Source organism: Bombina bombina, chromosome 4 (genome assembly GCF_027579735.1).
Source record: "Bombina bombina isolate aBomBom1 chromosome 4, aBomBom1.pri, whole genome shotgun sequence".
Lineage (NCBI taxonomy): Eukaryota > Metazoa > Chordata > Amphibia > Anura > Bombinatoridae > Bombina > Bombina bombina.
In genome coordinates, this window is record NC_069502.1 from 361,796,396 (window position 1) to 361,812,088 (window position 15,693).

Consider the following 15,693-nt stretch of genomic DNA (forward strand, 5'->3'; position numbering starts at 1 on the left):
CCAGTGATGTCTGAAATAATTTCTTTCAATTCCGGCCCAAAAAGGGTCTTACCTTTGAAAGGGATATTAAGCAATTTTGTCTTGGAAGATACATCCGCCGACCAAGACTTTAGCCAGAGCGCTCTGTGCGCCACAATTGCAAACCCTGAATTTTTCGCCGCTAATCTCGCTAATTGCAAAGCGGCATCTAAAATAAAGGAATTAGCTAACTTAAGTGCGTGAATTCTGTCCATGACTTCCTCATATGGAGTCTCCATGTTAAGCGACTTTTCTAGTTCATCGAACCAGAAACACGCCGCCGTAGTGACAGGAATAATGCACGAAATTGGTTGGAGGAGGTAACCTTGCTGCACAAAAATCTTTTTAAGCAAACCCTCCAATTTTTTATCCATAGGATCTTTGAAAGCACAATTGACCTCAATGGGGATAGTCGTGCGCTTAGCTAGGGTAGAAACTGCCCCCTCAACCTTAGGGACTGTCTGCCATGTGTCCTTCCTTGGGTCGACCATGGGGAACAATTTCTTAAATATAGGAGGTGGGACAAAGGGTATGCCTGGTCTCTCCCACTCCTTATTCACTATGTCTGCCACCCTTTTAGGGATCGGGAAGGCATCAGGGTGCACCGGGACCTCTAAGAATTTGTCCATCTTGCACAATTTTTCTGGAATGACCAAAGAGTCACAATCATCCAGAGTAGATAGCACCTCCTTAAGTAATGCGCGGAGATGCTCTAACTTAAATTTAAATGTCACAACGTCAGGTTCTGCCTGTTGAGAGATTCTTCCTGAATCTGAAAGCTCTCCCTCCGACAAACCCTCCCTCACTGCCACTTCTGACTGGTGTGAGGGTATGACAGATAAACTATCGTCAGCGCCTTCTTGCTCCACTGTATTTAAAACTGAGCAATCACGCTTTCTATGAAATGCTGGCATTTTGGATAAAATATTAGCTATGGAATTATCCATTACTGCCGTTAATTGTTGCATAGTAACAAGCATTGGTGTGCTAGATGTACTAGGGGTCGCCTGCGCGGGCATAACTGGTGTTGACACAGAAGGAGAGGATGATGAACTATCCCCACTAACTTCATTTGAGGAATCATCTTGGGCAACCTTATTAAATGTGATAGTACTGTCCTTACTTTGTCTGGACGCTATGGCACAATTACACCACAGTGTCTTAATGCCTTAAAAGTATTGCACCCCAATTTTCAAGCTTTTAACCCCTTAAATGAGGAAACCGGAGCCGTTTAATCAAATAATAATTTTTAACCCCACTACAGTCCCAGCCACAGCGTTTGCTGCGACTTCACCTGTCCTTAGGAGTTATACGATACCAAATTAAGCCTTCCAGGAACGTTTTCAATGATCACCAGACCCTCTCACATGCAGCTGCATGCACTGCATCCAAAAGAAACTGCGCAATTATGGCGCGAAAATGAGGCTCTGCCTACTATAGTGAAAGGCCCATCCTGACTGGAAAGGTGTCTAAACAACTGCCTGGCGCCTAAAAACGTTCCCCCACAATAAAAGTTTTATAAATCACCTCTAGATTTCATAAAAAACTTAAATAAAGCAATCGATTTAGCCCATAAGAGTGTCAACCAGTGTATAGCCCATAATAAGCCTTCATTCTGTTAAGAGTCTAAGAAAATGGCGTACCGATCCCCAAGAGGGAAAATTACATTACACAGTCTTGTTAGAAAATGGACTAGTCATACCTTGAGCAGAAAAGTCTGCTAACTGTTCCCCCCAACTGAAGTTCTCTGGGCTCAACAGTCCTGCATGGGAACAGCAACTGATTTTAGTTACTGCTGCTAAAATCATACTCCTCTTTTAAACAGAATTCTTCATCCTTTTCTGTTTTAGAGTAAATAGTACAAACCGGCACTATTTTAAAATAACAAACTCTTGATAGCAGAATAAAAAACTACAATTAAACACCACATACTCTTCACCATCTCCGTGGAGATGCTACTTGTTCAGAGCGGCAAAGAGAATGACTGGGGGGCGGAGCCTGAGGAGGGGCTATATGGGCAGCTTTTGCTGTGCTCTTTGCCATTTCCTGTTGGGGAAGAGAATATTCCCACAAGTAATGGATGACGCCGTGGACCGGACACACCAATGTTGGAGAAAATCACATTTTAAATACTCTTTGGATTATTTCATCCTTGACTAGAAGCATTTGAGCAATAAACTTCCATTAGTTTAAATGCTTCACATGTTCTGTGATACCCTAGCACCAGTGACGTGTGGTGACGTCAGAGGCTGGTGAGGCAGTGGCTAGGATACACCTTCATTCTTTAGATATCCTTTGTTGAAGAAATAGTAATGCACATGGGTGAGCCAATCAATCACGAGGTATCTATGTGCAGCCACCAATCAGCAGCTACTGAGCATATTTAGATATGATTTTCAACAAAGGATATCAAAATAATGAAGAAAATTAGATATTAGATGTAAATTGGAAAGTTATTTAAAATTGCATGCTCTTTCTAAATCATGAAAGAAAACATATGGGTTTCATGTCCCTTTAAATGGTGTCTTGGGAAACTGGTCAACTTAGTAAACATCTGATTTTAGTCTAAAAGGATTGTAACAGAAACTTTTTCCAGATAACACAATGCTTGCTCTGATTATGAGATCTAGAAATCCATGCCCATTAAAATATGTTTAAAACCATACTTTTTACTTTAATGCTGCAAATCATGCTTATAGATTCTTTCATTATTCAGTAAATATAAAAATGTCTTGATCCAAAGGTGGCTGGTGAAATTTAAAGATGGTGGGGCGCTTGACCCCACCCCTTTAAATAAAGCCACACCATCAAATGTCACTATCAATTCATTAATTAAATAAATAAAAGGTAGACAGAAACACAGAAAAGCACTCAGAGGGTTAGAGAGAAAGAGAGAGACACAATCACACACAGAGGGTTAGAGAGAGAGAGAAAGAGAGACACAATCACACACAGAGGGTTAGAGAGACACACAATCATACACAGAGGGTTAGAGAGAGAGAAAGAGAGAGAGACACAATCACACACAGAGGGTCAGAGAGAGAGAAATATATATATATATATATATATATATATATATATAGAGAGAGAGAGAGAGAGAGAGAGAGAGAGAGAGAGAGAGAGAGACACAATCATACACAGAGGGTGAGAGAGAGAGAGAAAGAGAGAGGGAGACACAATCACACACAGAGGGTTAGAGAGAGAGAAAGAGACAGAAGCACAATCACACACAGAGGGTTAGAGAGAGAGAGACACAATCACACACAGAGGGTTAGAGAGAGACACACACAATCACACACAGAGGGTTAGAGAGACACAATCAAACACAGAGGGTTAGAGAAAGAGAGAGACACAATCACACACAGAGGGTTAGAGAGACACACAGCAATCACACACAGAGGGTTAGAGAGAGAGAGACACAATCACACACAGAGGGTTAGAGAAAGAGAGAGAGAGACACAATCACACACAGAGGGTTAGAGAGAGAGACACACAATCACACACAGAGGGTTAGAGAGAGACACAATCACACACAGAGGGTTAGAGAAAGAGAGAGACACAATCACACACAGAGGGTTAGAGAAAGAGAGAGAGACGCAATCACTCACAGAGGGTTAGAGAGAGAGAGAGAGAGAGAGAGAGAAAGAAAGAGAAAGAGAGAGACACAATCACACACAGATGGTTAGAGAGAGAGAGAGAGAGACACAATCATACACAGAGGGTTAGAGAGAGAGAGAGAGAAAGAGAGAGAAACACAATCACACACAGAGGGTTAGAGAGAGAGAGAGAGAGAGAGAGAAAGAGAGAGAGAGACACACAATCACACAGAGGGTTAGAGAGACACATAAGGGATGAGAGAGTCAGAGGGGGAGGAAGAGAGACAGTGAGAGAAAGAGACCATGGGGAAGAACAACACATAAGGAGAGAGATGGATAGAGAGAGAGAGAGAGAGAGAGAGAGAGAGACACAAGAGGGGTGGAGAGGGACCACTGCATTTTTTAGTAATAAAACAGCAGAGCTACAGAGAGTTCATAAAGTGAGACTATAAATTAGTGTGAAGTATAGAGGCAAGCTGCTAAGTTAGTGGGTGTAAATTTTGAGTAAACAAAATACAAAAACGATCCTTAAACTGCTGTAAAAGAGTAAAAAACCACTAAACTACATTCATTAAATTATCATTTTCACTAACAGAATCCCTTTCAGTAAAATCTAAGGTTGTAGGACTTACTTTAATAAGATGTGGCTAAAACACTGCTCTCTCTGCCTCTCTTCCTGCTCTGTGAGGATTCAGGAAGTGACAGTGGCACGTTCCACTGCACTTAGAGGGGAAGAACAGAACTCTCTTTTTCACTTTAGCAAAGCTAGCAGGTTCACAGGACAGCAACAAAATATATGAAAGTTGTTTTTTTCCGTTTTTGTTTTGTTTTATATGGTTTAACATCCAGCCCCAACCCTAAGTTCCACTTACTAATGCCTCTCACTGGATTGGTTCAGCCCAAATAGGACTGCCTCAAATAAGCAGTTAATGGGCCATGCAATGATCTTAACCACTTTCATCCAGTAGGTGGCGCAGTATGTTGTGTAATGGTGGGCAGACCTGCTTGTGCCTCTCCATTGCACAACATGTAGCTGTGAAAAAAAAATGCTGGGGGAATTTTTTTTATTTATTTTTTTAAAGCCAATAAAAAAATATATATTTTTGCCCATATGAGAGGTGAAGCACTGCCTCACCTGCCTCTAGTGACTGCACATCACTGCCTAGCACATACATGTAAGCCGTGTGCACCTGCGTCCAAAACGTGCACATGCTGTGAGTACCATGGTGACATCATGCATGACATCACTAGCACTTCATGCAGGCTTGAATATTGGGCATAGATGCACCTGTCTTCCCTGTGTATCCTAGGTGATCATGTGCAAAAGAAAAGCTGTCAGAATGTGTTGCAACTACAAATAGTCAGACCTGAAATGTACTACAGCGCATTTTCATTTTTGCACTAATGCTCACCCATTAATGTGTTTAACCACATCCAGTTAAAGGGACAGTAAAATCAAAATCAAACTTAAAGGGACAGTCAACACTAAAATTGTTATTGTTTAAAAAGTTAGATAACACCTTTACTACCCATCCCATTACCCAGCTTTGTACAACCAACATTGTTAGATTAATATACAGTACTTTATAATATTTAAACCTCTACATTTCTGCCTGTTTTCTAAACCCTATAGACAGCCTCTTAATCACATTTTATTTAATTTTTTTTTGCCCTAATATGTTCCCACAAACTTTACCTTGTCAGGTTGCAGCTTACACACCCACAGCAATGCTGAAAAACAGGGACATGCCTAAAGAAGTAGTCTAACAGAATCAAAGAAAAGTCCAGCACACATGTAGCATCTGTGCAAGCTGCAGGGGAGGCTGCAACAACCCCAATATAGATAAAAAGCTCAAAGAGGCAGCAGCACAGTGTAAAAACATAAATTATGCTTGACAGATAATTTAATTTCCTTCTTTATAAGGAGAGTCCACATCATCATTCCTTACTGTTGGGATATACTGAACCTGGCCACCAGGAGGAGGCAAAGACACCCCAGCCAAAGGCTTAAATACCTCTCCCACTTCTCCCAGTCATTCTGCCGAGGGAACAAGGAACAGTAGGAGAAATATCAGGGTATAAATGGTGCCAGAAGAAAAACATAATAGAAAAATAGAAAAACATCTTACCAGAATTCATGCTGTGGAACAGAAACACAGCCTCTCAAGTGTGACAGTCTTGTAGCATCGCTTCTGACATGGACTTGAGTTTGAAAACAAGCAGGCAGTGAAACTCGTCAACACTGATTGCTTAGGAGTTGTTAGCAGGCAGTCTGAATGGGTTCGCAGAAAGACTCTCCCTGCATCTACAAACTCTTTCTAACAGCGCTGAAAAGGGTGTCCTATGGCTCCTAATGGGAGATGGGTCCCTAGCCACCCAACGAAATACAAATATTGAAAATGGTTCAAAAGTATCTAAAGTTAGCTAGTGCTTCCAAGATTATCTAATATGCGTAGGACTGTGTGCTACATAAAATGTTAAGAATGTGTGCTACACAAAAGATAGAACTATTAAACCTGTTAGAACTGTAAGGGTTGAATACTACATAAAATCTTTAATAACAGACTATAACATAAATTATTACATGTAGTATTGTAAATGCATGGATGGATCCATGACTACAAGTATGCAAACAAGATTATAAAAACAGGGTTAAAAAACAGAATTATAAAAACAAGTGTATAAATACAATAAAAAACAATTGAGAACAATTCTAAGCAGTGTCAATGCAGTGAAATTAAAGTATATGGTGTAGTTGTTAAGCAGTCTCTCAAAATGTATCAACGATTCTTACATATACATTGAGGTTAGGATAAGCTGGAGAAGTTCAGTATTAAAGAAGTTCAACAGTGTAAAAAGTTCATCAAATAGGTACAGTTCATCAGTTAGGTGATTGATCCAAAGTGCTAGTGCAGAAAAAAAGCAGATTCCAAATGTGGTGTTGGTGTAGACAACAAAAAAATAAAATCAAAAGATGCAAATCAAAAATAAAAAAAGCCTATAAATATAAAAATCAAAAAATGTGAAATATCAAAAATTAATATTGGCTATGAGGCCATGAGATGGTGATAAAAAAGTGGATAAAGTTAGTACAAAAAACAATGTTTGATAAAAAAAATACGATATATGAGATGAAATAGTGAATCCAAAAAACGACAAAGGAAAATCCTTAATAAAATCAAAATTCCTTGATTTTATTAAGGAATTTTGATTTTATTAAGGATTTTCCTTTTGATTTTTGATATTTCACATTTTTTGATTTTTATATTTATAGGCTTTTTTTATTTTTGATTTGCATCTTTTGATTTTATTTTTTTGTTGTCTACACCAACACCACATTTGGAATCTGCTTTTTTCTGCACTAGCACTTTGGATCAATCACCTAACTGATGAACTGTACCTATTTGATTAACTTTTTACACTGTTAAACTTCTTTAATACTGAGCTTCTGTATTTCCCAACAGTAAGGAATGATGCTGTGGACTCTTCTTATATTAAGAAGGAAATAACCATTTATTGGCACCAAAGAAAAAAACACAACGTTTCGGGGGTTACCCCCACACACATGATTAAGGGGTAACCCCCAAAACCTTGTGTTTTTTTCTTTGGTGCCAATAAATGGTTATTTCACACTGTTGAACAACTATTTAAAAGAAAAAAAAGGGAAAAAAACTTCCAATACCTGTTTAATGAAAAATAACTATAAAAACTACTTTAATACATTTTGGAACTCCTTCTTTTAGATCAAGGTAAATGAGTAGAATGTCCATTTAAGTACAATAATCTAATATATATAACTAGGTATGTTTATGTATTATCATCCTGATGATACTTTCCATACCTGAGAAACCTATGGTTTATGTATTACCTTTGGCAAAGGAAGATTACATTGACACTGTGTGCAATAACACACAATAAAAACTGTGCCTTGCTACTCCATCTCTGACAAATTAACTATGCATTTGTCTTGCTACAAGATACACATCTAAATGCTAGAAAATGCTCATTCTTGCCTGCATGGAATTTGCTTGAGTTAGATTCTTAACCTGATTATTTGGCTGAAATGCAATTTCACAGTCTTTGAGTAGAAAGTCAATACACATTCTGTGAGATATCTTCATCTGCACCAGAGTTTTTCAGAACAATATTCAGCCTATGCTTCTCATTTCCATAGTTAAAATCAAACGCTGACTTAATGAAAATGATATATTCACACGTGCACATACTGCCTGGTATTTAGAGTCGCATTCATATTTAATTTCTACACATCAATAAACACATTTTTGAGAACTTATAATTGTGTTAGCTCCATATTTATACAAATATCCAGACTGCTGTTATCTACATTAATAGGAAACTTTAGAAATGTTTTAAATAATTGCTTTTTGCTTTATGCATTTATAAATGTATTATTGTCCAGGATATTTACCTTCTTTTGCTTTCTTGTGTTCAAGTCTTTCTTTCTGTAAAGATTTCTCTAGTCTTGATCTGTGTTCATAAACCACTGAAAAACAAAAAAATATATATATATTTATTATGTCTAACTAGCGTTGAGGCAAACTGTCTGAAATTGGTCTATCACAAACAGAGTAGCCTGTGATGTCGGAAACAATCACTTTTGATTAATTGCATTTACTACAGTATCTTTTAGTTTGATTTGTGACGTGTTCCTTTGAGGTCCACTCCAACGAAAAAGGTCCTTTGCCATAGTCATTAAAAAAAAATCTCTCATTCAAAGTCCTGTAGCTTTATCTATATTTCACATTGACAAGGATAGAATAATAAAGTAAAGTGAAGCCCTCTGTTTATGTCAGTGTTTCATTCCTTAAATCACTGTTGCAAACTCCATAGTGTACAACAGTGTAGGTGTGTGCACAAGAAAAAACATCACTTCTTAAAGTACCATTAAATACAGTAGAATTATATAATCAAAAAGTGCATAATAAAAAGGCAATGCAATAGAACTTACTCTCAATTTTAATTGAGCAATAGATTTTTTTTTTATTTCCTGCCCCCTGCCAATCACAGATTCACATATGTATATGCACTGTGTACTCTTGCAAATGCTCAGAAGGAGCAGGTTCCTCAGAAAGTGTATATATAAAAAGACTGTGTGCAATTTGATAATGGAAGTAATGTTCTATCTACATCACAAAAGTTTAATTTTGACTTTATAATCTCTTTAACTTTACACAGAAGACTTCTGCAAAATTCTATGTATCCCAAAAGACTTACTGTACTTAAATTGAAAAACATGATTTACTTTATGTCACTACCACCTCTCCTGATCAGACTGTGCAGTTGAGGCTGTGACGGAGATGCATGCATGAAAGGGTTAACAAAACACTTCTAAACTAATCTAGCTCCCGAAAGTACAAACATCACTTATCACCACCCATTATCTACAGGGACAGTCTAGTAGAAATTAAACTCTCATTATTCAGATAGGACTTATTATTAATCAACTTTCCAATTTACTTTTATCATCAAATTTGCTTTTTTCTCTTGGTGTTCTTAGTTTAAACTAAACATAGGTAGGCTCATATGCTAATTTCTAAGCCTTTGAGGACTGCCTCTTATCACAGGCTTTTTAAATTCCTTTTCAACACAAAGAGACAGAAAGTACACGTGGGCCATATAGATAACACTGTGTTCAGGCACAGAGGGTTATTTAAGATTTAGCACAAAACAATGCTAAATTTAAGACAATAGATAATAAACAGTCACAGTCATGTGATCAGGGGGCTGGAAGAAGGTTCATAGATACAAGGTGATTACAGAGGTAAAAAGTATATTAATATAACTGTGTTGGTTGTGCAAAACTGGGGAATGGGTAATAAAGGGATTATCTATCTTTTAAAACAATAACAATTCTATGGTAGACTGTCCCTATAACTCCATAACTCCATCTATAACTCCAAATGCTGCCAACATCAAGTTAAAACTGGTAGCACTTGATCCCCCTACTTCACAGATTAAAAATCAAAAACCCAATTTGGTAAAAATCTACAAATTATATATATATATAAATATAAATAAAATAAAATACAGAAATGATGAACATTTTCTGTTAAAGGGAATGTCAAGTCCAAAAAAAACTTTCATGTTTCAAATAGGGCATGTAATTTAAAACAACTTTCCAATTTACTTTTATCACCAATTTTACTTTGTTCTCTTGGTATTCTTAGTTGAAAGCAAAACCTAGGAAGGCTCATATGATAATTTCTAAGCCCTTGAAGGCCGCCTCTTATCACATGTTTTTTTATTTGCTTTTCACAACATGGGAGAGCTAGTTCATGTAAACCCTATAGATAACATTGTGAGCACGCCCGTGGATTGTGGCAGACACTGCACTAATTGGCTAAAATAAAAGTCAATAGATAATAAATAAAATGTCATGTGATCAGGGGTCTGTCAGAAGATGTTTAGATACAAGTTAATCACAGAGGTAAAAAGTGTATTATTATAACTGTGTTGGTTATGCAAAACTAGGGAATGTGTAATAAAGGGATTATCTATCTTTTAAAACAACAAAAATTCTTGTGTTGACTGTCCCTTTAAATCGTGCAAATTGTTAGCAGTCTCTCAAGTAATGTGAACTCAAATGTTAAAAACGAAAGCCAAAACTATAATAAGAAATATTTATTATGACAAAAATGGTCACAGTGCATTATTACCGAGATACAGGAAAATATACAAAGGTACACAATGCAATATATTTTTTAAAGGGACATTCTTCTCCAGAATTGTTATTGTTTAAAAAGATACATAATCCCTTTATTATCCATTAAACAGTTTTGCATAATCAACACTGTTATATTAATATATGTTTTACCTCTGTGATTACCTTGTATCTAAACGCTGTGACACACTGTAAGCAGAGCGACGCGCAGCGTGTAGATGCGGCTGTGCGCGCTCAGTGTGTCCTGCCTTTTCATCTCTGAGCACTCTGCTGCGTCAGGTCGCGTAGCTAAGCGCTCAGAGATGAAATATTTGAACTTCAGAAGCAATGCGAAGCCGAGCAAAGCAGCTGCATCGCCCCGCGCCGCATCGCTTGCAGTGTGTCACAGCCTTTAGGCTCTGAAGTCTGCCCCCTTATTTAAGTTCTTTGACAAAAAATTACATTCCCTATTTAAATCATAAAAGTTTTTTTTGGACTTGACTGTCCCTTTAATTTCCCTGCAAGGTAGTCCAATAAAGTCTTTAGGCAGCACAATTTTTTTTTATATCAAACAACATGCATTTTCCATTCTTTATTGTTACAAGGCCTTATTACTGGTACCAGTTTATTTCTTTACAAAGCTACTTATCCTGTTTAGACATCAGATCTTTGCATTGGTGATAGACTGTTGTCAACCATGTCAGTTTTGGTTTAAAGGGACACTAAACCCTCCTCCAATGCACATGAAACCCAAAATATTTATTTAATGATTCAGATAGAGCATACAATTTAAAACAACTTTTCACTTCTATTTAATTTGCTTGATTATCTTGCTATCCTTTGTTGAAGAAGCAGTAATGCACTACTGGGCGCTAGCTAAAAGCCAATGATATGTGGAGCTAACAATCAGCAGATCCTAAGCCTACATAGGTATACTTTTTAACAAAGGATACAAAAAGAACAAAACTAAATTAGATAATATAAATAAAACTGGAAATTCTTTTAAAATTGCATGCTCTATCTGAATCATGAAAGAAAAAAATAGGTTTTATGTCCCTTAAACCCTAACTGCCAATAATCTCAGTACAGATTATCTCATTTTAACTAACTATGGTGAAATTAAAATGGTTTTAAGGTAAAACGCATTCAAGTTTTAAAATAAAATATTTGACCATTCTTAAAACTTTATCAGGAGCATTGGATAAAAGAAAACCTGACACTAATAATCTTCACTCCCTCTATGAAACACATTGTATTCATAAGCAACAAAGGAGAGCTCATGTGAGTGTAGCTTACACGTGGCCATGACTTATTTCACTTGCAGAAATGACCTTATTGCTTGAATAGATCGGATACTGCATCAGGGGCAAATTGATCATTACAGAATAAATCACTAAGGCATTCAGCTTAGAGGGTCTGGCTCTATAACGTGCTGATTTACTCACTTATTACCTTACAATGTGAAGACATAAAACTAGGGAGTACAAGATACTTTTTCTAAAGAAGCACTGACAATCAAGCCTTTTGTTCCACTTAATATGATATTTGAAAGATTGATTGCATTTAACAATAGCACAGAAGATTTTTTTTATATATTAGTATTTTGTGTAACCAGTCATAAGAAAAATGTTAATTATCTACTCAACATTAAACAAAGAGCTGCTACATAGTTTAACTTATAGTATACAAATTCACAGCATACACTTGAGTATAAATACATATGTATTGTACATGTCAATGACAACACTGTCGTTAATGATTTTACACTTGCTACATAAAAGAGATAACCATATATATTCCATAGAACAGGGTTCTTCAAACTTGTTTTCGCAAGACCCAGTGCCATGATACCACATACCTTCGCAACCCTATTTATTTGCTTGGTCTATAAATTTCTGAAGTAATATACAACAAAATAGCTGCAATTATTGGCAAATGATATGCATACTTTATTCCTGATTATAGTCAAACTTGAAAGTACTGTAAAAACATAATTTATGCTTAACTGATAAATTTATTTCTCTTGTAGTGTATCCAGTCCACGGATCATCCATTACTTGTGGGATATTCTCCTTCCCAACAGGAAGTTGCAAGAGGATCACCCACAGCAGAGCTGCTATATAGCTCCTCCCCTCACTGCCATATCCAGTCATTCGACCGAAACAAGACGAGAAAGGAGAAAGCATAGGGTGCAGTGGTGACTGTAGTTTAATTAAAATTTAGACCTGCCTTAAAAGGACAGGGGGCGGGCCGTGGACTGGATACACTACAAGAGAAATAAATTTATCAGGTAAGCATAAATTATGTTTTCTCTTGTTAAGTGTATCCAGTCCACGGATCATCCATTACTTGTGGGATACCAATACCAAAGCTAAAGTACACGGATGATGGGAGGGACAAGGCAGGAACTTAAACGGAAGGAACCACTGCCTGTAGAACCTTTCTCCCAAAAACAGCCTCCGAAGAAGCAAAAGTGTCAAATTTGTAAAATTTTGAAAAGGTGTGAAGCGAAGACCAAGTCGCAGCCTTGCAAATCTGTTCAACAGAGGCCTCATTTTTAAAGGCCCAGGTGGAAGCCACAGCTCTAGTAGAATGAGCTGTAATCCTTTCAGGGGGCTGCTGTCCAGCAGTCTCATAGGCTAAGCATATTATGCTCCGAAGCCAAAAGGAGAGAGAGGTTGTCGAAGCTTTTTGACCTCTCCTCTGTCCAGAGTAAACGACAAACAGGGCAGATGTTTGACGAAAATCTTTAGTAGCCTGTAAGTAAAACTTCAAGGCACGGACTACGTCCAGATTATGCAAAAGACGTTCCTTCTTTAAAGAAGGATTAGGACACAATGATGGAACAACAATCTCTTGATTGATATTCCTGTTAGAAACCACCTTAGGTAAAAACCCAGGTTTGGTACGCAGAACTACCTTGTGTGAATGAAAAATCAGATAAGGAGAATCACAATGTAAGGCAGATAACTCAGAGACTCTTCAAGCCGAGGAAATAGCCATCAAAAATAGAACTTTCCAAGATAAAAGTTTAATATCAATGGAATGAAGGGGTTCAAACGGAACTCCCTGAAGAACTTTAAGAACCAAGTTTAAGCTCCACGGGGGAGCAACAGTTTTAAACATAGGCTTAATCCTAACCAAAGCCTGACAAAATGCCTGGACGTCTGGAACTTCTGCCAGACGCTTGTGCAAAAGAATAGACAGAGCAGAGATCTGTCCTTTTAAAGAACTAGATGATAAGCCTTTGTCCAAACCCTCTTGGAGAAAGGACAATATCCTAGGAATCCTAACCTTACCCCATGAGTAACTCTTGGATTCACACCAATAAAGATATTTACGCCATATCTTATGGTAGATTTTCCTGGTGACAGGCTTCCGAGCCTGTATTAAGGTATCAATGACTGACTCGGAGAAGCCACGCCTTGATAGAATCAAGCGTTCAATCTCCATGCAGTCAATCTCAGAGAAATTAGATTTGGATGATTGAAAGGACCTTGTATTAGAAGGTCCTGCCTCAGAGGCAGAGTCCATGGTGGAAGAGATGACATGTCCACTAGGTCTGCATACCAGGTCCTGCATGGCCACGCAGGCGCTATCAGAATCACCGATGCTCTCTCCTGTTTGATTTTGGCAATCAGTCGAGGGAGCAGAGGAAATGGTGGAAACACATAGGCCAGGTTGAAGAACCAAGGAGCTGCTAGAGCATCTATCAGCGTTGCTCCCGGGTCCCTGGACCTGGATCCGTAACAAGGAAGCTTGGCGTTCTGGCGAGACGCCATGAGATCCAGTCCTGGTTTGCCCCAATGATGGACCAGTTGAGCAAACACCTCCGGATGGAGTTCCCACTCCCCCGGATGAAAAGTCTGACGACTTAGAAAATCCGCCTCCCAGTTCTGTACGTCTGGGATGTGGATTGCTGACAGGTGAGTGAGTCTCTGCCCAGCGAATTATCTTTGAGACTTCTAACATCGCTAGGGAACTCCTGGTTCCCCCTTGATGGTTGATGTAAGCCACAGTCGTGATGTTGTCCGACTGAAATCTGATGAACCTCAGTGTTGCTAACTGAGGCCAAGCTAGAAGAGCATTGAATATTGCTCTTAACTCCAGAATATTTATTGGGAGGAGTTTCTCCTCCTGAGTCCACGATCCCTGAGCCTTCAGGGAGTTCCAGACTGCGCCCCAACCTAGAAGGCTGGCATCTGTTGTTACAATCGTCCAATCTGGCCTGCGAAAGGTCATACCCTTGGACAGATGGACCCGAGAAAGCCACCAGAGAAGAGAATCTCTGGTCTCTTGATCCAGATTTAGCAGAGGGGACAAATCTGAGTAATCCCCATTCCACTGACTTAGCATGCATAGTTGCAGCGGTCTGAGATGCAGGCGCGCAAATGGCACTATGTCCATTGCCGCTACCATTAAGCCGATTACTTCCATGCACTGAGCCACTGACAGGCGTGGAATGGAATGAAGGACACGGCAAGCATTTAGAAGTTTTGATAACCTGGACTCCGTCAGGTAAATTTTCATCTCTACAGAATCTATAAGAGTCCCTAGGAAGGAGACTCTTGTGAGTGGTGATAGAGAACTCTTTTCCACGTTCACTTTCCACCCATGCGACCTCAGAAATGCCAGAACTATCTCTGTATGAGACTTGGCAATTTGAAAGCTTGACGCCTGTATCAGGATGTCGTCTAGATACGGAGCCACCGCTATGCCTCGCGGTCTTAGAACCGCCAGAAGTGAGCCCAGAACCTTTGTAAAAATTCTCGGGGCAGTGGCCAACCCGAAAGGAAGAGCTACAAATTGGTAATGCCTGTCTAGAAAGGCAAACCTTAGGAACCGATGATGATCTTTGTGAATCGGTATGTGAAGGTAGGCATCCTTTAAGTCCACTGTGGTCATGTACTGACCCTCTTGGATCATGGGTAGGATGGTCCGAATAGTTTCCATTTTGAATGATGGAACTCTGAGGAATTTGTTTAAGATCTTTAGATCCAAGATTGGTCTGAAGGTTCCCTCTTTCTTGGGAACCACAAACAGATTTGAATAAAATCCCTGTCCTTGTTCCGTCCGCGGAACTGGATGGATCACTCCCATTACTAGGAGGTCTTGCACACAGCTTAGGAATGCCTCTTTCTTTATCTGGTTTGCTGATAACCTTGAAAGATGAAATCTCCCTTGTGGAGGAGAAGCTTTGAAGTCCAGAAGATATCCCTGAGATATGATCTCCAACGCCCAGGGATCCTGAACATCTCTTGCCCACGCCTGGGCGAAGAGAGAAAGTCTGCCACCACTAGATCCATTTCCGGATAGGGGGCCGTTCCTTCATGCTGTCTTGGGGGCAGCAGCAGGCTTTCTGGCCTGCTTGCCCTTGTTCCAGGACTGGTTAGGTTTACAGGCCTGTCTGGAATGAGC

General features: G+C 38.9%; 1 protein-coding gene across 2 annotated transcripts in view; it reads right to left on the reverse strand.

Annotated features, from left to right (window-relative positions):
- Window positions 1-15,693, reverse strand: part of GOLIM4 (golgi integral membrane protein 4) — a 353,609-nt gene that overhangs the window by 207,493 nt on the left and 130,423 nt on the right. For both annotated transcript variants that reach the window (XM_053710118.1, XM_053710117.1), the window contains exon 2: window positions 8,044-8,118. In XM_053710118.1, the coding sequence (XP_053566093.1) occupies window positions 8,044-8,118 (75 nt within the window). The remainder of the gene's footprint in view (window positions 1-8,043; window positions 8,119-15,693) is intronic.